This window comes from Mustelus asterias, chromosome 14 (genome assembly GCF_964213995.1).
Source record: "Mustelus asterias chromosome 14, sMusAst1.hap1.1, whole genome shotgun sequence".
Lineage (NCBI taxonomy): Eukaryota > Metazoa > Chordata > Chondrichthyes > Carcharhiniformes > Triakidae > Mustelus > Mustelus asterias.
The window spans coordinates 11,445,728-11,466,619 of NC_135814.1; the positions used below are offsets into that span (position 1 = coordinate 11,445,728).

The following is a 20,892-nucleotide window of genomic DNA, read 5'->3' on the forward strand; positions in this document are numbered from 1 at the left end:
CACACTCCCGGTGTCATCCTTGTTTTATCCACACTCCCATTATCCACATTCCGATGGTTTTGTTCCCTTATCAGCAATTTCAGCTCTATTATCCTCATCCATAGAACATAGAACATAGAACAGTACAGCACAGAACAGGCCCTTTGGCCCACGATGTTGTGCCGAGCTTTATCTGAAACCAAGATCAAGCTATCCCACTCCCTATCACCCTGGTGTGCTCCATGTGCCTATCCAATAACCGCTTAAATGTTCCTCAAGTGTCTGACTCCACTATCACTGCAGGCAGTCCATTCCACACCCCAACCACTCTCTGCGTAAAGAACCTACCTCTGATATCCTTCCTGTATCTCCCACCACGAACCCTATAGTTATGCCCCCTTGTAATAGCTCCATCCACCCGAGGAAATAGTCTTTGAACGTTCACTCTATCTATCCCCTTCATCATTTTATAAACCTCTATTAAGTCTCCCCTCAGCCTCCTCTGCTCCAGAGAGAACAGCCCTAGCTCCCTCAACCTTTCCTCATAAGACCTACCCTCCAAAGCAGGCAGCATCCTGGTAAATCTCCTCTGCACTCTTTCCAGCGCTTCCACATCCTTCTTATAGTGAGGTGAGCAGAACTGCACACAATATTCCAAATGTGGTCTCACCAAGATCCTGTACAGTTGCAGCATAACCCCACGGCTCTTAAACTCCAACCCCCTGTTAATAAAAGCTAACACACTATAGGCCTTCTTCACAGCTCTATCCACTTGAATGGCAACCTTTAGAGATCTGTGGATATGGACCCCAAGATCTCTCTGTTCCTCCACAGTCTTCAGAACCCTACCTTTGACCCTGTAATCCACATTTAAATTAGTCCTACCAAAATGAATCACCTCACATTTATCAGGGTTAAACTCCATTTGCCATTTTTCAGCCCAGCTTTGCATCCTATCTATGTCTCTTTGCAGCCTACAACAGCCCTCCACCTCATCCACTACTCCACCAATCTTGGTGTCATCAACAAATTTACTGATCCACCCTTCAGCCCCCTCCTCTAAGTCATTAATAAAAATCACAAAGAGCAGAGGACCAAGCACTGATCCCTGTGGCACTCCGCTAGCAACCTGCCTCCAATCCGAAAATTTTCCATCGACCACCACCCTCTGTCTTCGATCAGATAGCCAGTTACCTATCCAATCGGCCAACTTTCCCTCTATCCCACACCTCCTTACTTTCATCATAAGCCGACCATGGGGGACCTTATCAAAGGCCTTACTAAAATCCATGTATATGACATCAACTGCCCTACCTTCATCAACACACTTAGTTACCTCCTCAAAAAATTCAATCAAATTTGTGAGGCACGACTTGCCCTTCACGAATCCTTATTATCTGCATTTCTTATCAGTGGCCTGAATATCCTGACCTTCGATTATATGTATTTATAACATCCTCACTCTCCCCTCACTCTGATAATCCCCACTTTCAGAGTGTTTGTTTGCACAATCCTATTCTCATTCTCACTCTCCTCTATCGTCATCTCGCAATCCTAAAGTTAAAGTTTATTTATTAGTCACAAGTAGGCTCACATTAATACTGCAATGAAATTACTGTGAAAATCCCCTAGTCGTCACACTCCAGCGCCCGTTCGGGTACACTGAGGGTGAATTTAGCATGGCCAATGCACCTAAACAGCACGTCTTTCTGACTGTAGAAGGAAACTAGAGCACCCGGAGGAAACCCACGCACACACAGGGCGAATGTGCACACTCCACACAGTTGCCCAAGCTGGGAATCGAACCTGGGTCCCTGGCGCTTTGAGGCAGCAGTGCTAACCACTGTGCCACTGTGCCTCTCACTCTTATTATCCTCATTCCCATAACATAGAAACATAGAAGATAGGAGCAGGAGGAGGCCATTTGGCCCTTCGAACATACTCCGCCATTCATTACAATCATGCTTCAACTCAATAGCCTACTTTTTCCCCATAACCTTTGATCCCATTCGCTCCAAGATCTATAACTAGTCTCACTCTTGCTCTCATTATCCCCACTGTGATTTTAATAAGGTAAGAGAAGCTTGTGTTTCTCCCCCCTGCAGAATGAGCTAAAACCCATGAAAGCATTTCAAATTAATTTTTGCTGGACCCTGTGTCGCTAATTCACCAGCGTACGTAGCTCTTGTGTACACTTCAGACAGCTCCAGTATTGAACCTCACATCAGCAGTCCTGAGATTTGTCCAGAATACGTCCGAGTGCTCACAGCCTGGGTTTGCTTTTACAGAATCGGACGTTGTCGACTTTGATGGGAAGAGCTCAATGTTCTACAGGTTCAACCAAAAGAGCGTGACCACGGTGAAGGATGTTATCTCCCTGAAGTTCAAGACAATGCAAAGCGATGGAGTGGTCCTGCACGGAGAGGGGCAACGGGGAGATTACATCACGCTGGAACTGAGGAAAGGCAAACTCTTATTGGAGATTAGTTTGGGTAAGGATTCTTGTTCACTCTTGTTGTAAAGCAACTATTTTGTTCGAGATTGAGGGAGCTCCTATGCTAACAGAATGTTCAAATTAAGCCTAAGAATCATGTCTCACTGATGATAGATGAATAAATTAAGTTATAAGAGCTGTTACTAATACACTGAGTTCCAATCACTGAGTAAATCAAGTTGCTTTTTTCACAACAAAAACAGAAAAATGCTGGAAAATCTCAGCAGGTCTGAGAGCATCTGAGGTGAGAGAACAGATGATCCTTCTACTCCCAGTACCATGAACCATGCCTGCAGTTTCCCATGAGGCAATCTCTTGGTTTGAAATATGCCACCCAGGGAACTCACTGCATGGAGGTCAGTTATGTCCCTGCATGGAATGGCAAACTCGCCGTCTCACTCAATGGTTTGGATTAAGTGTTTTTTGGCTTGTCCAAAACATTAAAGGATGGCCCGGCTTCTGAGTTTCATTCCTCTGTTCACTCTTGTTGTCGAATAGGGGGAGAAAAAGACTCGATGCAATGATCTGGGAACATACTAAAATCAGGTAAGTTCCTTGCATTGAGGCCCAAAGGAATGCAGAGCAACGAGCCACCCCAGAAACACAGAGGCTACCAGGAAATGGCCCGGAAGTGGGACTGGGCTATAATGTGAATGGCACTGGACAATCTTACGTAACTCCAGTTGTCTGTGCAAGATATGTTCACTTGCACAGAGGAAGGGTCACCTAGAATCAGAAATGTTGACTCTACTCCCTCTCCACAGCTGCTGTGAGATCTGTTAAGATTTTCCAGCATTTTTCTGTTTCAGATTCCAGCATCCGCAGTATTTTGCGTTTATCAAGTTGTTTTTATTGCCTTACTTTAAGACATTATTTTGGGCTTTGTGGATCACGCAGTTCTATTTATATAGAAACATACATAGAAACTAGAAGCAGGAGTAGGCCATTTGGCCCTTCGAGCCTGCTCCACCATTCATTTTGATCATGACTGCTCATCAAATTTAATACCTGATTTCCCCCCCCCCCTCTTCCGCCCATATCCCTTGATCTCTTTAACCCCAAGAGCTTTATCTGATTTCTTCTTGAAATCACACAACGTTTTGGCCTCAACTACTTTCTTTGATCGTGAATTCCACAGCTTCACCATTCTCTGGGTAAAGAAATTTCTCTTTAGCTCAGTTCTAAAAGGTTTACCCCTTATCCTCAAACTAGGACCCCTCATTCTGGACTACCCCACGATCAGGAACATTGTTTCTGAATCTACCCTGTCTAACCCGTTAGAATTTTATAAGTTTCTATGAGATCCCCTCCCACTCTTCTAAGCTCCAATGAATACAGTCCTAACTGACTAACTCTCTTCTCATATGACAGACCTGCCATCCCAGGAATCAGCCTGGTAAACCTATGCTGCACTCTTTCCACAGCAAAGACATCCTTCCTTGGAATTGTTTGCAATTAGGGATTATAGTATCCGAATAAATTAGATCCCATTTATTTGGCATTGCATTACATTGTACTTTCCAAGATTTTTTCAATATTTTAAGGAACTTTGGACAAATACCACATTTCCAATTTGGAGATGAAGTCAAAGGAGTTTGAGTTGGAGATAAAACTCCAATAGTTTAGGGTTGTTTCCCTGACTTGGACTATCTTTTAGCGCACCTCCTAGCTGGCAACGTAAGATCACTAAATTTGCTTTCAGATTCTAGAATCTCATCTATTTTTCCATTAAAAACAATCACAAATCAGTGGGCTTCCATGAAGGCAGGCATCCCCCAGTACTCCCAGTACCATGAACCGTGCCTGCAGTTTCCCATGAGGCAATCTCATGGTTTGAAATATGCCACCCAGGGAACTCATTGCATGGAAGTCAGTTATGTCCCTGCATGGAATGGCAGACTCGCCATCTCACTCAGTGGTTTGGATTAAGTGTTTTTTGGCTTGTCCAAAACATGGAAGGATGGCCCAGCTTCTGAGTTTCATTCCTGTGTTCACTCTTGTTGGCGAAGAGGAGGAAAAAAGATTCAATGCAATGATCTGGGAACATACTAAAATCAGGTAAGTTCCTTGCATTGAGGCCCAAAAGAATGCAGAGCAATGAGCCACCCCAGAAACACAGAGGCTAACAGGAAATGGCCCAGAAGTGGGACTGGGCTATAATGTGAATGGCACTGGACAATCTTACGTAACTCCAGTTGCCTGTGCAAGATATGTTCACTATTGGGGACTGTTATTTTTGGGTAATAAAAACAGAAAGTGCTGAAAACACTCATTGAGTCTGGCATTAACTGTGGAGGGAAACAGTGTGAATGTTTCAGACTGATGATATTTGATCAGAACTGGAAGAAGAAAGAAATGTAAGGGTTTAGAAACAAGTGCAGAGCAGGGGAGAATGGGGAGAGAGGAAAGAAAATGAAGGGATAGGTCTGTGATGGAATGGAAGACAATTGGAACGATGGTGCGATGCAGGAGAAATGTTAAGAGAAGGGGCAGCCAAACTCACGACGGGTCCAGTGGAGGCAGAAACGATTACAGAGAAAATGAGGCTGGTGGTTATGATCTACGATTGTTGAACTCGGTTTTGTGGCCAGAAAGCTGTAAAGTGTCTAATCAAAAGATAGGAGCCAGGACTCTCTGACCTCGCCCGCTGCTGGGATTCTCCAGACCGGTCCTGTGAACGGAGATTTGGCTGAGTGCCAAATTCTCCATTCTCGTTGGCAGCAGTAGCGGGGTGTGCGAGACCAGAAAATTCATTCCAGTGTTTTGTTCCTCTCGAGTGCATAGAACTTCAGTTCGGGGGGGGGGGGGGGGGAGAGAGAGAGAGAGGTCAGTAGAAGATGGGCCACAAGTGGTGTCAGGCAGTGAATAGAACTGTGCCATCTTTTGCAGAAGGCTTTTCATCGTTCAGATTGCTTGTGGTATTGCCTGAGGAGATTAATGTTTGGGCTGGTCATTTAGAAGAATTGTATGAGTGCCAGAGAATTTGAGTATAGGAGCAAAGGTGTCCTTCTGCAGTTATATAAAGCCTTGGTAAGGCCCCACCTGGAGTATTGAGTACAGTTTTGGTCTACTTACCTAAAGAAAGATAAACTTGCAATAGAGGGAGTCCCTAATCCCTGGGATGAATTCCTGGGATGGAGGGATTATTCTATGATGAGCAATTGGGGGAGACAGTCTCAGAGTAAGGGGGAAGATAATTTAGATCTGAGATGAGGAGGAATCTTTGCAGTCGGAGGGTGGTGAATCTTCGGAATTATCTGCCTCAGAAGGCTGTGGATGGTCAGTCATTGAGTATGTCCAAGACTGAGATTGACAGATTTCTACATATTTGAAACATCAAGGGATAGTGTAGCAAAATGGTGTTGAAGTTCTGATTTTGCTTTGATTTGATTTATTATTGTCACGTGTATTAGTATACTGTGAAAAGTATTGTTTCTTGTGTGCTATACAGACAAAGCACACTGTTCATAGAGAAGGAAATGAGAGAGTGCAGAATGTAGTATTACAGTCATAGCTAGGGTGTAGAGAAAGATCAACTTAATGCAAGGTAAGTCCATTCAAATGTCTGACAGCAGCAGGGAAGGAGCTGTTCTTGAGTTGGTTGGTACGTGACCTCAGACTTTTGTATCTTTTTCCCGACGGAAGAAGGTGGAAGAGAGAATGTCCAGGGTGTGTGGGGTCCTTAATTATGCTGGCTGCTTTGCCGAGGCAGCGGGAAGTATAAACAGAGTCAATGGATGGGAGGCTGATTTGCGTGATAGATTGGGCTACATTCATGACCTTTTGTAGTTCCTTGTGGTCTTGGGCAGAGCAGGAGCCATACCAAGCTGTGATACAACCAGAAAGAAAGCTTTCTATGGTGCATCTGTAAAAGTTGGTGAGAGTCGTAGCTGACATGCCAAATTTCCTTAGTCTTCTAAGAAAATAGAGGTATTGGTGGGCTTTCTTAACTATAGTGTCGGCATGGGGAGGACCAGGACAGGAAGTTGGAGATCTGGACAAAAACTTGATAGTCCATAATAGAGGATAGTCCATAATTTCACTGAATGGTGAAGGAAGAAGGGCCTACTCCTGCTCCTGTTTCTTATGCTTTCCGTCTTGTTATATTCTAGGTGATGCTGCACTTCAAACTATTAATGGTCGTTCCTCTGTCATGCTGGGCAGTCTCCTAGATGACCAACACTGGCATTATGTTGCAGTTGAACGAAACAAGAAGCAAGTGAATTTCACTGTGGATTCAGACACACAACATTTCCAAACCAAGGGGGAGTTTGACGTCTTGGATATCGATTATGAGGTAAAGAGTTTATCGTTCAGGTGAATGGCATTGTCTCTTCAAAATCTTCTTGGGCATACAACTTTGCAAAATCACCTCTTTGCTCTCTTTGAATTACCTTCAGGTGAGGTGTGAGCCTCTCTTACCTTGGGCCTAGAATGTAGTGGGGTTAAAGAAATCCTAGAAACTTGAGCTGCCAGCGAGAACGCAGGATGCTCAGCCAAGTCTCTGCTCACTGCAACGGGACCAGATAATCCCAGCCGTGGGTGAGGTCAGAGAATTCCACCTCCTATCTTCTGATAAGACACCTTACCGCCCTCTGGCTTCAAAACCAAGTTCAGCAACACTAGATCAGAACCACCACCCTCATTTTCTCTGTAATAGTTTATGCCTCCTCTGGACAGTGGCACAGTGGTTAGCACTGCTGCCTCACAGCGCCAGGGACCCAGGTTCAATTCCTGGCTTGGGTCACTGACTGTGCGCAGTTTGCACGTTCTCCCCCATGTCTGCGTGTGTTTCCTCCGGGTGCTCCAGTTTCCTCCCACACTCCAAAAGATGTACTGGTTAGGTGCATTGGCCATGCTAAATTGCCCCTCAGTGTACCCGAACAGGTGCCGGAGTGTGGCGACTAAGGGATTTTCACAATACCTTCATGCAGTGTTAATGTAAGCCTACTTGTGACACTAATAAATAAACTTAACTTAAGCTTAAAATAGTGCAACCTTGAAGATCAGGACGATGCCACAAAAGCCCGAGGAGTATGTGAAACATGGAGATGGTGTCATAATAGTCCAGAAGCCCAGGTTAATGCTCTGGAAACACAGGTTCAAATCCCTTCATGGCAGCCAGGAATCTGGAATGTAATGGTGACCATGCAGCTATTATTCATTGTTGTAAAAAACAGTCTGGTTTGAGGCCTACATGTGATTCCCAGACCTCCTGCAATGTGGTTGAATCTTAAGTGCTCTCTGAGGGCCATTCATTGCAAGGGCGACTAGGACTGGGCAATAAATATTGGCCTTGATGCCCATGAAAGAATTAAGAGTAAAGATTTGGTGCTCAGTGGTCACGAGCCTGAGAGAAACAGGGGGCTTTATGGAGCAGGGAAAAATGCATCAAGTCTGATTGGTCAAAATGCTGACCTCCTCTTTTCACCTTATTGTCAATGCTTCCTCCACTGAAACACATTGAGCTACCTCCTGAGTCATCTGCTTCAGCTGGCTTCAGTAGCCTTCTGTCATAACTGAGTTGATTTTTTAAAAATTTGATTTGATTTATTATTGACACATGTATTAACATACTGTGAAAAGTATTGTTTCTTGTGCGCTATACAGACAAAGCATACCGTCCATCGAGAAGGAGAGAGTGCAAAATGTAGTGTTACAGTCATAGCTAGAGTGTAGAGAAAAATCAACTGAATGCGAGGTAGGTCCATTCAAAAGTCTGATGGTAGTAGGGAAGAAGCTGTTCTTGAGTCGGTTGGTACGTGACCTCAGACTTTTGTATTTTTTCCCCAATGGACGAAGGTGGAAGGGAGAATGTCCGGGGTGCATGAGGTCCTTAATTATGCTGGCTGCTTTTCCAAGGCAGCGGAGAGTGTTGACCGAGTCAATGGATGGGAGGCTGGTTTGCGTGATGGACTGGGCTACATTCACAACCTTTTGTAGTTTCTTGCAGACTTGGTCAGAACAGGAGCCCAGACCAAGCTGTGATACAACCAGAAAAGGGCAAAAGAATGACAGGTTTGTTACTCATTCTATGAAAAACGTCCATTTGACATTTGTAGGAGCTGATGATGTGAGGATCCACTATCTCACAAACAGACATTGGGGCTCAGAGAATCGGGCCTATCTTTGACCTACACTGGCATCATCCCTGCCTCTTTAAATCACATCATCTGACCCTAGTGGGAGCTTGCTTTCCCCAAATTTGCTGCAGCATTTCCTTCATTCCAGTAGTGATTACACTTCAAAGAGTATTTAATTGACTGTAAAGCGCTCTGGGACATCCCAAGGTTGTAAATAGTTCTATGGAAAATGAAAGCCCTTTGATATCCTCGTTGCTGGAAGCAGAGCCTCCTACATTTTTGAAAACTGCTCTCTGGTGTTCGTATCTCCATGATAATGAGCAATTTGCCCCAATCAGCTTTCTCAATTCCCTTCATAGTATTCACAACATTAATTAGGTCTCCTTGAAACTTTTCTCTTCCAGAGGGAACAACTTCCTTGCCCTTTGCTGACAATTTCAATTCCCAATCCCCAGAACCATCTTCCTTGTGTGCCTCAATCACCTTTCAAGGGCAGCGTTATCTTCCCTATGACTGGGTGACCAAAACTGCGAATAATGGGATTGATTTTCTGTTTCTATGCTGCTGGTATGTTCCAGAAGGGGAAAGTGCAAAGTTACTCATCACGGGCCAGCAATACCCCACCCAATAATTGTAAATGGAGATGTTACCCCACACAGCAAGAGGGACCCGGTTTCAATTCCGGCCTCAGGTGACTGTCTGTGTGTGGAGTTTGCAACTTCTCCCCGTGTCTTCATGTGTTTCCTCTGGGTGATCCTCCCACAGCCCAGAGATTGTGCAGGTTAGGTGGATTGACCATGCTGAATTGCCCTTCAGTTGTCCAAGAGATGTGTAGGGTAAGTGGATTGGTCATGCTAAATTGCCCCTTTGTGTCCAAAAGATGTCATGCTAAATTGTGTAGTAGATGGTTTAGCTGTGTTAATTGCACAGTGAAGGTTTGGGTGGGATGCTATTTCAGAAAGTCGGAGCAGACTTTACGGGCTGAATGGCCTCTTTCTGCACTGTAAGGATTCTATAATTATTCCATATGGGGTTCAGACCAATGCTTTAAATTGTAAAAATGTCCCCTCCTTATGACTTACACACTTATATAAAATTGCATAGAACTACAGCGCAGATGAAGATCATTTGGCCCAATTGATCTGTTCCATTGATTATCGCCTGCCACAGGCCTTCTTGTGCTCCTTTTCATCTAACCCTATTAGCATATTCTTCCCCTTCCATTCTCCATTATGATTTTTATCTTCCTTCCCCTTGACTGCATTTCTATTATTTGTCTCAATTATTTCTGTGGTAGAGAGTTCCACACACTGGGTAAAGAAGTTTCTCCTGAATTCCTAATTGGGTTGAGATTAGTGACTCTCATGTTTTTCTGACTCCTGGTTTTGGAAGCTTATTTTGGAACTAGGGGGAAACATCTTGTCCCCTTTGATGCAGCTCAGTGCTTTATTGGCCTTTTTACAGCAGCCAGACAGAACACTGATCATTTTTTGTAGAATGACCCACAATGGGTGAGTAAATTTGGAGTTGGTGGCATCGTTATAATATTGCTTGCCTAGTAATCGAAAGAACCAGGCTGTTCCTCTGGGGCCACAGGTTCAAATCCCACCATGCCAGCTGACGGCGTTTAAAATCACTTGAAAAAACATCTGGAATTGAAAGCTAATCTCAGTAACAGTGACCATGAAATTATCATTGATTGGCGTAAACCCATCTGGTTGACTAGTGCCCTTGAGTGAAGGCAATCTGCCATCTTTCATTGGTCTGGCCTATATATGACTCCAGCCACACAGAGACGTGTTTGACTCTTAACTGTCAGCAGTTAGGAAGGCAAATGCAATGTTAGCACTCACGTCGAGAGGGCTAGAATACAGGAGCAGGGATGTACTTCTGAGGCTCTGGTCAGACCCCATTTGGAGTATTGTGAGCAGTTTTGGTCCTCATATCTAAGGAAGGATGTGCTGACCTTGGAAAGGATCCAGAGGAGGTTCACAAGAATGATCCTTGGAATGAAGAGCTTGTCGTATGAGGAACGGTTGAGGACTCTGAGTCTGTACTCGTTGGAGTTTAGAAGGATGAGGGGGGATCTTCTTGAAACTTACAGGATACTGCGAGGCCTGGATACAGTGGACGTGGAGAGGATGTTTCCACCAGTAGGAAATACTGGAATCAGAGGGCACAACCTCAAGCTAAAGGGACGATCCTTTAAAACAGAGATGAGGAGGAATTTCTTCAGCTCGAGAGTGGTGAATCTGTGGAACTCTTTGCCGCAGAAGGCTGTGGAGGCCCAGGTCATTGAGTGTCTTTAAGAAAGAGATAGATAGGTTCTTGATTGATAAGGGGATCAGGGGTTATGGGGAAAAGGCAGGAGAATGGGGATGAGAACAAAATCAGCCATGATTGAATGGCGGAGCAGACTCGATGGGCTGAGTGGCCTAATTCTGCTCCTATGTCTTATGGTCTTATGGTCTGTTCTCCGAAATGGCTGAGCAAGCCAATCAGTTCAAGGGCAATTGGGGATGGGTAACAAATGCCTGCCTCTCTGTGGTAAACCACTGTTAGCTTATTACCTGTATATGTGACATGCCTGGACACATCCCTGCCGGCCCTACCCGAGACTCCTCCCCCCCCCCCCGTCCAGGTATAAAGGCGACTGCTCCCCACCCTCCTGCCTCAGTCTGGACCAGTTCATCGGCATGGGTGTGCTCCAAGTCTTTTGCTAATAAAAGCCTACTTGTTCTTGCATACAAACTAGTCTTTGCTCGATTGATGGTGCATCACTCTCCTATCCTACAAAGTGCAAAAAAACTCTGGTCACGATGTTGTGTTACATTCTATATTTTATATAAAATGTTATACTTTGCAAATACTTTGCTTCTGTGCTGTCTCACTAATTTAAATTATCCACCTTTTGCTACTTGCGAGACCATTTTATCTGAAAAGTTTATGTTCCCCATTACTTTTCTCTGAGCCTTATCGTAATTTCAACAAAAAAACTGTGGATATTGGCACCGGAATTCTACTGCCCCGCCCGCTGCTGAATCGGAGCGGGCGAGAGACGCAGACAATGGAAATGTCCGTTGACCTCGGGCAGGAATTTCCAGTCTCACTCGAGCGAGGCCATAAAATCCCGCCCTGGAAATCCGAAAATAAAACAGTCACTACGCAAACACTTGACATCAGAACTCTCACCAGGGCAACACCAAGAATGCCAAATTTCAAACGACAGCGACAATTTATACCGCATGAGAAGAAGGACGCTGGATAAAAGCAAATTACTGCGGATGCTGGAATCTGAAACCAAAAGAGAAAATGCTGGAAAATCCCAGCAGGTCTGGCAGCGTCTGTAAGCCATGATGTGGAGATGCCGGCGTTGGACTGGGGTAAGCACAGTGAGAAGTCTCACAACACCAGATTAAAGTCCAACAGGTTATATATGCCCTGTTTGTGAACACATCTCTCACTCACCTGATGCAGGGGCAGTGCTCCGAAAGCTTGTGGCTTGTGCAACCAAATAAACCTGTTTCGACGTTTCGAGTCCAGATGACCCTTTGTCAAAGCTGTGACGAAGGGTCATCTGGACTCGAAACATCAGCTCTTTTCTCTCCTCACAGATGCTGCCAGATCTGCTGAGATTTTCCAGCATTTTCTCTTTTGGTTAGAAAACGGGCGCTGATTGATTAGTCGGTCGACTCGATGAGCACGAGACAAAAGGCTTCAGCAACATTCAAAACGCAACAACAGAAAAAATTAGAGGGAGTATTGAGCGACATGGATTTTTTTTGTATTCAGTTTGACAAATGATCTATTTTGTTATCATCTATTGACAAGAAAGACTGCGATGTATGGATGTTTCACACTGCAATTGGTGAGCTTATGGTGGTTTTCTTTAATGTTGTTGAACTTCAGAAGCAGAGCAGCTGCTGTTCCATCTGGCTGGTTCCAGGTCTCGGTGGAATCAATGTTTAGCTCCGTGCTCATGATACTGATAAGTCAAGTATATTTTCTCAGCCCTGTTCTGAAGCAAAGTCCGAGGAGAATTGAGAAAGGATTGGTTCCTGCGCTTTGAAATGCGGAGCTGAATAGATAATCTGGTATCCAGAGCTAAAAACGACTGAAGCCACGGACACACTGCAAAGCCGGAAAACATTGCGTCATGTTAGCGATTACAGCAGAAATAAACAGCATTCTCGACGGATTTGTGGATATTCAGAAATATGTTCGAGGAAAAACAGTTCCTGATGTCTCAATGTGGGTCTTGTTTGAAAGAAAACAAGCTGATCATTTCTTTCCCTCTTTATTCTTTCATGGGATGTGGGCACCGCTGGCAAGATCAGCATTTTCTGCCCGTCCCTAATTGCCCTTGAACTGAGAGGCTTGCTCGACCATTTCAGTGGGCAGTTAAGAGTCAGCCACATTGCCATGGGTCTGGAATCACATAGAAACCCTACAGTGGCACGGTGGCACAGTGGTGAGCACTGCTGCCTCACAGCGCCAGGGTCCCAGGTTCAATTCCGGCCTCGGGTCACTGTTTGTGGGGAGTTTGCACGTTCTCCCCGTGTCTGCGTGGGTTTCCTCCGGGTGCTCCGGTTTCCTCCCACAATCCAAAGATGTGTATCTTTGGATATAATTTGGATCAATTTGGATTGACCATGCCAAATTGCCCCTTCGTGTCCCGGAATGTGTAGGGTAAATATGTGGGGTTATGGTGATAGGGTCTGGGAGGGATTGTTGTCGGTGAGAGGCAATGGGCTGAATGGCCTCCTTCTGTACTCATAGAATTGAGAATTATAAAATCTCTACAGTATAGAGGGAGGCCATTCAGCCCATTCAGTCTGCAGCAACAATCCGGCTAACCTACACATCCCGGGACACTAAGGGGCAATTTAGAATGGCTAATGCACCTAACCCGCACATCTTTGGACTGTGGGAAGAAACCGGAGCACCCGGAGGAAACCCACGCAGACACAGGGAGAATGTGCAAACTCCACACAGACAGTGACCCAAACCGGGAATCGAACCTGGGTCCCTGGCACTGTGAGGCAGCAGTGCTAACCACCGTGCCACTCTAATAAGTCTGAGGTTAAATCAGCTTATTTGGATGTGATTGGGGACTGCAGGGTGGATGACCATGCCATTGTGGTACAGCAGTGGTGGAGCAGGTTTGATGGGCCGAATGGTCTACTCCTGCTCCTATTTCGTACGATCTTACGGTCAGTGAAGTGTAGCTGTCATACAGATTGTATTGTTAGACTGGCATGGCAACGTTTCACTAGGTTAATGGGCGGTCAGGGAGAAATGTCACAATGTTTTATATTGCCGCAGTTTATGGCTGTGTGCCTCACTCCTTCCAGCGCATTCATTCCTAACTCCAGGCTAAACTGTTTTGATTTTCTGCTGACTGACCTCCCACATTGTACTCTCTATAATCTTCAGCTCATCCAGAACTCTGCCCCCTCAACGTCTTCTCTTAACATCTCACTCCTCCTTTAACAGACTCTTTCAAACTTGCCTCTTTGACCAAGGCTCTGGACACCTATTCTCGTGTCTCCTTAGGAGACTCAGTGTCAACTTTTATTTGATAATTCTCCAATGAAATGCCTTGGGATATCTCACGGTGTTAAATTTGCTGCATGTTGTATTTAGTTACCTCTCTTGTGAGATAAAATGAGCAGAGTCCATGATAGGATGAAACATCAGGCCATCAAACCCCTACAGTGCAGAAAGAAGCTATTGAACTCATCGAGTCTGCACCAACTCTCCAAAGGACCAATCCACCTGACCCTTCTCCACCGACCCATCCCCACAACTCCATGCATTTACCATGGCCAATCCACCAAACCTACACATCTTGGGACAGTAAGCAGCAATTAAACATAATTGCACTTTGGAAGGAGGAATGGAGGCATAGACTATTTTCTAAATTGGAAAAATGCTTAGGAAATCAGAAACACAAAGGGACTTGGGAATCATTGTTCAAGATTCTCTTAAGGTTAACGTGCAGGTTCAGTCGGCAGTTAGGAAGGCAGATGCAATGTTAGCATTCATGTCGAGAGGGCTAGAATACAAGAGCAGGGATGTACTCCTGAGGCTGTATAAGGCTCTGGTCAGACCCCATTTGGACTATTGTGAGCAGTTTTGGGCCCCATACCCAAGGAAGGATGTGCTGGCCTTGGAAAGTGTCCAGAGGAGTTTCACAAGAATGATCCCTGGAATGAAGAGCTTGTCGTATGAGGGACAGCTGAGGACTCTGGGTCTGTACTCGTTAGAGTTTAGAAGGATCTTATTGAAACTTACAGGATACTGCGAGGCCTGGATAAAGTGGATGTGGAGAGGATGTTTCCACTAGTAGGAAAAAGTAGAACCAGAGGGCACAACCTCAAGCTAAAGGGACGATCCTTTAAAACAGAGATGAGGAGGAATTTCTTCAGCCAGAGAGTGTGGAACTCTTTGCCGCAGAAGGCTGTGGAGGCCAGGTCATTAAGTGTCTCAAGAAAGAGATAGATAGGTTCTTGATTGATAAGGGGATCAGGGGTTATGGGAAAAAGGCAGGAGAATGGGGATGAGAAAAAAATCTGCCATGATTGAATGGCGGAGCAGACTCGATGGGCTGAGTGGTCTAATTCTACTCCTATGTCTTATGAAAGCAGAACACCTGAAGAAAACCCACACAGATACAGGGAGAATGTGCAAACTCCACACAGTCACCCAAGGCCGGAATCAAACCTGGGTCCCTGGCGCTGTGAGCCACCGTGTCATCCATGCAACAATAAAGGGCTTGGGAAGATGAGAGGAGATTGAGCCAAACTACATTTTTTTCTTTCCTGAGTGAAGGACTAGAGTGAACCAAGTTAAAATTGATGTGTAAGTGTGCAGAGAGACTCAGACAGATACGATGGATAAGAAGATAGTACCCGCCTCATAATTATTACTTCCACGCTGAAGTGACAATCTGTTTTCACCGGGGGTGGGAGAGGGAGATTAATCTGTACACAATGTGTGACCAATCATAAACCCATTCTTTATAAATGGGTTTGCCGTACATATGATGCAGAGGAAAGTGTTCCCCTCGGATGCGAATCCTTTGTCTCAGTGTCAATCTGAAATTTCTTCTTGTGCATGTCTGATGGGCTTTTTATTTTCTTTATCAGAAATTGGTAAGACGCATTGATCTTCCTTTGATGATCTTGATTGTTAAAAGGTCCTAATACTATTATTAGAATCCTTTTACTTTTGGCTGCCAGCAGAATTTGATAAAAACAGAACAGTGAATAACAGCAGCAATAACTTGCATTTATGCTGCATATTAGGAACATAGGAACTTAAGGAAGAGAGGCAGCAGTAGATCATACAGTCCACTGAGCCCACTTCATCATTCAAAATGACAATGGCTGAACTTCTGCTTCAATCCACGCTTTCCTCGACTCGCCATATCCTTCAGTACTCTGAGAAGTCAAGAATCTGCCTATCCCAGCCTTCGATACAACAATGGGCACCCCCAAGCCTCTGGGATAGACAATACCAAAGATTCACAAACATCTGTGAAACATAGGGGATGATTCTCCCATCGCGACCCGCAGATTTTCTGGCGGGTCAGGTTGGGAGATGCGCATGTCGACCATTTCACGGGATTCGCACATGCGTTCCCGACATATGTGCGTCTCCCAGAGCCGGAGAACGGTCGCAGTCGGGGCCGCGCTGGAAACCGGCATGAAGAGAGGTAAGTGATTTAAATCTTTTTAAAATGTATTTTAAATCTTGTTTAAATGTGATTATCGGGCCCGGCATGGAACTTGCCGGGCCCAATAGCATCTCCCACTCCACCAGTAGTACTTTACTCCGGCAGGGTTCAGAGTAGCTCCCCACATTCGGGGAACTAGCGGGAGACCCCGCTGGAGTGAAGGGGGTCTATCGGGGTCCCCCAGGGGGTCGGGCAGTGGGGGGTGGTGCCCCCTGGGCATGGGCACCCTGGCAGTACTATTCTAAGACCCCTGACTCTGCCCAAGGGGCAAAGTGCCCATGCCCGGGAGTACCGTGGCACTGCCCACCGGGCATCGGACAGTGCCAAGGAGGTGGGGCCTATTGCAGGAGGAGCCTAGGGGTTGATCGGTGGGAGTGGGGGGGGTCCCGCTGCCACTCTGCATTGGGATCAGTCTGGGCTGGAGGAAAGGCAGCAATTGGGGCGGGCTGGGGGGGTGGGGGGTCTGACCCCGGGGGGGGGGGGGGGAGTCAGTAGGGGGGGAGGGTCTGCCAGGGTGAGGAGGCTGGGGGGGATTGCTGGGTGTGGGGGGGCTAAACATCAGGGTGCACCGGGATGGGGAAGGGGTTGGGGCTGGCCCAAGAATTGTCGTGGGGGCCATGATTGGGCCGTTGGGGGGTGCTGGAGGGAGGGACAGCATTGCGGGGGTCCCGGGCTGGTCAGCAGGCGGGCTGGCCAGCAAACAGGGAGACTGACAGATCGGGACCATTGCGCATACGCAGAGTTCCAGAGCTGTCAAACTCTGGCGCGAATAGGCCCCTCCCCCTGCCCCCCCGGGGTTTTTAATGAGATTTCCAATTGTGACCTCTGCATTGCACAGAGTGTGGGAGATTCAGGTCTGAAGTTGCATTAAAGAAACAGTCGTGACTGGGCAGAGTCAGGGGGCACAGAATAGTACTGTCAGGCTGGACTTGCGGATAGCGAAGAGCATTGTCGGGCAATACAGCAGGATATAGATAGGCTGGAAAATTGGGCGGAGAGGTGGCAGATGGAGTTCAATCCGGATAAATGCGAAGTGATGCATTTTGGAAGAAATAATGTAGGGAGGAGTTATACAATAAATGGCAGAGTCATCAGGAGTATAGAAAAACAGAGGGACCTAGGTGTGCAAGTCCACAAATCCTTGAAGGTGGCAACACAGGTGGAGAAGGTGGTGAAGAAGGCATATGGTATGCTTGCCTTTATAGGACGGGGTATAGAGTATAAAAGCTGGAGTCTGATGATGCAGCTGTATAGAACGCTGGTTAGGCCACATTTGGAGTACTGCTTCCAGTTCTGGTCGCCGCACTACCAGAAGGACGTGGAGGCATTGGAGAGAGTGCAGAGAAGGTTTACCAGGATGTTGCCTGGTATGGAGGGTCTTAGCTATGAGGAGAGATTGGGTAAACTGGGGTTGTTCTCCCTGGAAAGACGGAGAATGAGGGGAGATCTAATAGAGGTGTACAAGATTATGAAGGGGATAGATAGGGTGAACGATGGGAAGCTTTTTCCCAGATCAGAAGTGACGTTCACGAGGGGTCACGGGCTCAAGGTGAGAGGGGCGAAGTATAACTCAGATATTAGAGGGATGTTTTTTACACAGAGGGTGGTGGGGGCCTGGAATGCGCTGCCAAGTAGGGTGGTGGAGGCAGGCACGCTGACATCGTTTAAGACTTACCTGGATAGTCACATGAGCAGCCTGGGAATGGAGGGATACAAACGATTGGTCTAGTTGGACCAAGGAGCGGCACAGGCTTGGAGGGCCGAAGGGCCTGTTTCCTGTGCTGTACTGTTCTTTGTTTTTTTTTGTTTTGTGATCGAGAACAGTTTTCCTGCCAATTTAGCACTTTTGGGAGAATCACCCCCATAGAAACTAGAAGCAGGAGTAGGCCATTCGGCCCTTTGAGCCTGCTCTACCATTCATTTTGATCATGCCTGATCATTGATTTCATTATCCTGATCCCCTCTTCCTCCATATCGCTTGATCCCTTTAACCCCAAGAGCTATATCTAATTTCTTCTTGAAATCAGTCAACATTTTGGCCTCAACTACTTTCTGTGGTAGTGAATTCCACACATTCACCACCCTCTGGGTAAAGAAATTTTTCCTCACCTCCATTCTAAAAGGTTTACACCTTATCCTCAAACTATGACCCCTAGTTCTGGACTCCCCCACCATTGAGAACATTCTTTCTGAATCTACTCTGTCGTCGTTAAAACACTTAGGGAAGGAAATCTGGCGTCCTTACCTGGTCTGTGGTTAACTCTCAACTGTCCTCTGAAACGGCCCAGCAAGCCACTCAGTTGTATCAATCAAGGGACAAACAGAAAGTCCAATTTATATCCTTGGAATGTTCCGAAGTACCTCAGATCCAATGAGGTGTGGTTAGTACAGTAGGCTAGAAATTAGTTCATCCTGTCTGCCAGAAGGAAAGCGATGAAAGGATGTGTTGATGAGATGAATTGAAGTGGGGTGACTGGTGATTGGTATGATCATTGGGCTGAATGATCAGGTTCTGTGCTGTGAGCTGGATGACATTCTGTATTGTTCAACAAACATAACTTGATCCAGATCATACAATCCACAAGATCATAGAATCCCTACAGTGCAGAAGGAAACCATTCAGCCAATCGAGCCTGCGCCAATAACAATCCCACCCATGCCCAATCTCCGTAACCCCACGTATTTAACCTGCTATTCTCTCTGAAACTAAAGGGCAATTTAGCATTTTCAATCCATCTAATCCACACATCTTTGGACTGTGGGAGAAAATTGGAGCACCCAAAGGAAACCCACGCACACCTATGACTGTGTGGCCAAAATTCGATTTTCAAATTTGCTGATGACACCACCATAGTGAGTTGGATCTCAAACAATGACGAGACGGAGTACAGGAAAGAGAGGGAGAATCTGGTGAACTGGTGCGAAAACAATAATCTCTCCCTCAATGTCAACAAAATGTAAGCCATTGACTTCAGGAAGCGTAGTGGAGGACATGCCCCTGTCTACATCAATGGGGAGGCAGTAGAAATGGTCGAGAGCTTGAGGTTTTTAGGTGTCCAGATCACCAACAGCCTCATTCCCCCATGCCGACACTATAATTAAAAAAGCCCACCAATGCCTCCACTTTCTCAGAAGACTAAGGAAATTTGTCTGCTATATCTCTCAGCAACTTTTCCAGATGCACCATAGAAAGCATTCTTTCTGGTTGTTTCGTAGCTTGGTATGGCTCCTGCTCTGTCCAAGACTGCAAGAAACTATAAAGGGTCATGAATGAAGCCCAGTCCATCACTCAAACCAGCCTCCATCCATTGACACTGTCTACACTTCCCACTGCTTCGGAAAAGCAGCCAGCATAATTAAGGATCCCACGCACCGTGTACATACACTATTCCACCTTCTTCCGTCGGGAAAAAGACACAAAAGTCTGAGGACACGTACCGACCAACTCAAGAACAGCTTCTTCCCTGCAGTTGTCAGACTTTTGAATGGACCTACCTTACATTAAGTTGATCTTTCTCTACATCCTAGCTATGACTATAACACAACATTCTGCACTCTCTCCTTTCCTTCTCTATGAACGGTATGCTTTGTTTGTGAAGTGCGCAAGAAACAATTATTTTCTCTGTATGTTAATACATGTGACAATCACGAATCAACTCAAAAGTAACCTCATATATTTGCTGGCTAATCCCCCTGGCACTAAGGGGCAATTTAGCATGGCCAATACACCTAACCCGCACATCTTTGGACTGTGGGAGGAAACCAGAGCACCCGGTGGAAACCCACGCAGACATGGGTAGAACGTGCAAACTTCACTCAGTCACCCAAAGCTGGACCCCTGGTGCTGCGAGGCAGCAGTGCTAACCACTGCGCCACCATACTGCGTAGATATCTCCCCATGTCCTGGCTGGAGACAATACACATCTCTTTAACCTGTGCTTAACCCTCTCTCCACTCACATTGTCTGTACTTTTAAGACTTGATTACCTGTAAAGACTCGCATTCCAACCATTATTTTGTAAATTGAGCCTTTATATGCCCTGTTTTTGAACTGAAATCCCATTCACCTGACGAAGGAGCAGCGCTCCGAAAGCTAGTGGCTTTGGCTACCAAATAAACCTGTTGGACTTCGCCTGTAGTTCTGTTAGAGAGCTGGTGAAAGACATTTAGCAGAGCTTGCCCCAATGAATAATAACATGTGTCCCATATGGACATGATTCACTTCACACCAACTGGTGACATAGATACTGTTTGTCTTTGAATGACTGAGAAAACCAAAATCAGAGGCCATTTATATTTCTCAGTGAGTATGAGTGCGCTTCAAGCCTCCTTGCGGAGTGTACTCATTGATTTACTGGTGAGATTCATTTGCGTTTCTCAGTCATCAAAAGGAAGGTGTGTAAGCAGCGCATCCACAGGCTCCATTAGTGTCAGTAATCCCTCGTCCCTGATGTAAATGATCTCCTCCAGCTTGCCTCTCACCACATCCGAGAGATCATTCACAGCCCTAATATGATTATGTTGTCACTTTGAAAAGTAGGTGAGCACAGAGGGAAATGCATCCAGGAAACATTCTGACTGCAGCCTTGTTCCAG

The 20,892-nt window shown here is 45.9% G+C and overlaps 1 protein-coding gene across 1 annotated transcript in view; it reads left to right on the plus strand.

Annotated features, from left to right (window-relative positions):
- LOC144504122 (contactin-associated protein-like 5) overlaps positions 1 to 20,892 on the plus strand; it is an 824,359-nt gene that overhangs the window by 350,269 nt on the left and 453,198 nt on the right. Inside the window, exons 9-10 of the mRNA XM_078229298.1 lie at positions 2,268 to 2,471; positions 6,586 to 6,770. Of these exons, the coding sequence (XP_078085424.1) occupies positions 2,268 to 2,471; positions 6,586 to 6,770 (389 nt within the window). The remainder of the gene's footprint in view (positions 1 to 2,267; positions 2,472 to 6,585; positions 6,771 to 20,892) is intronic.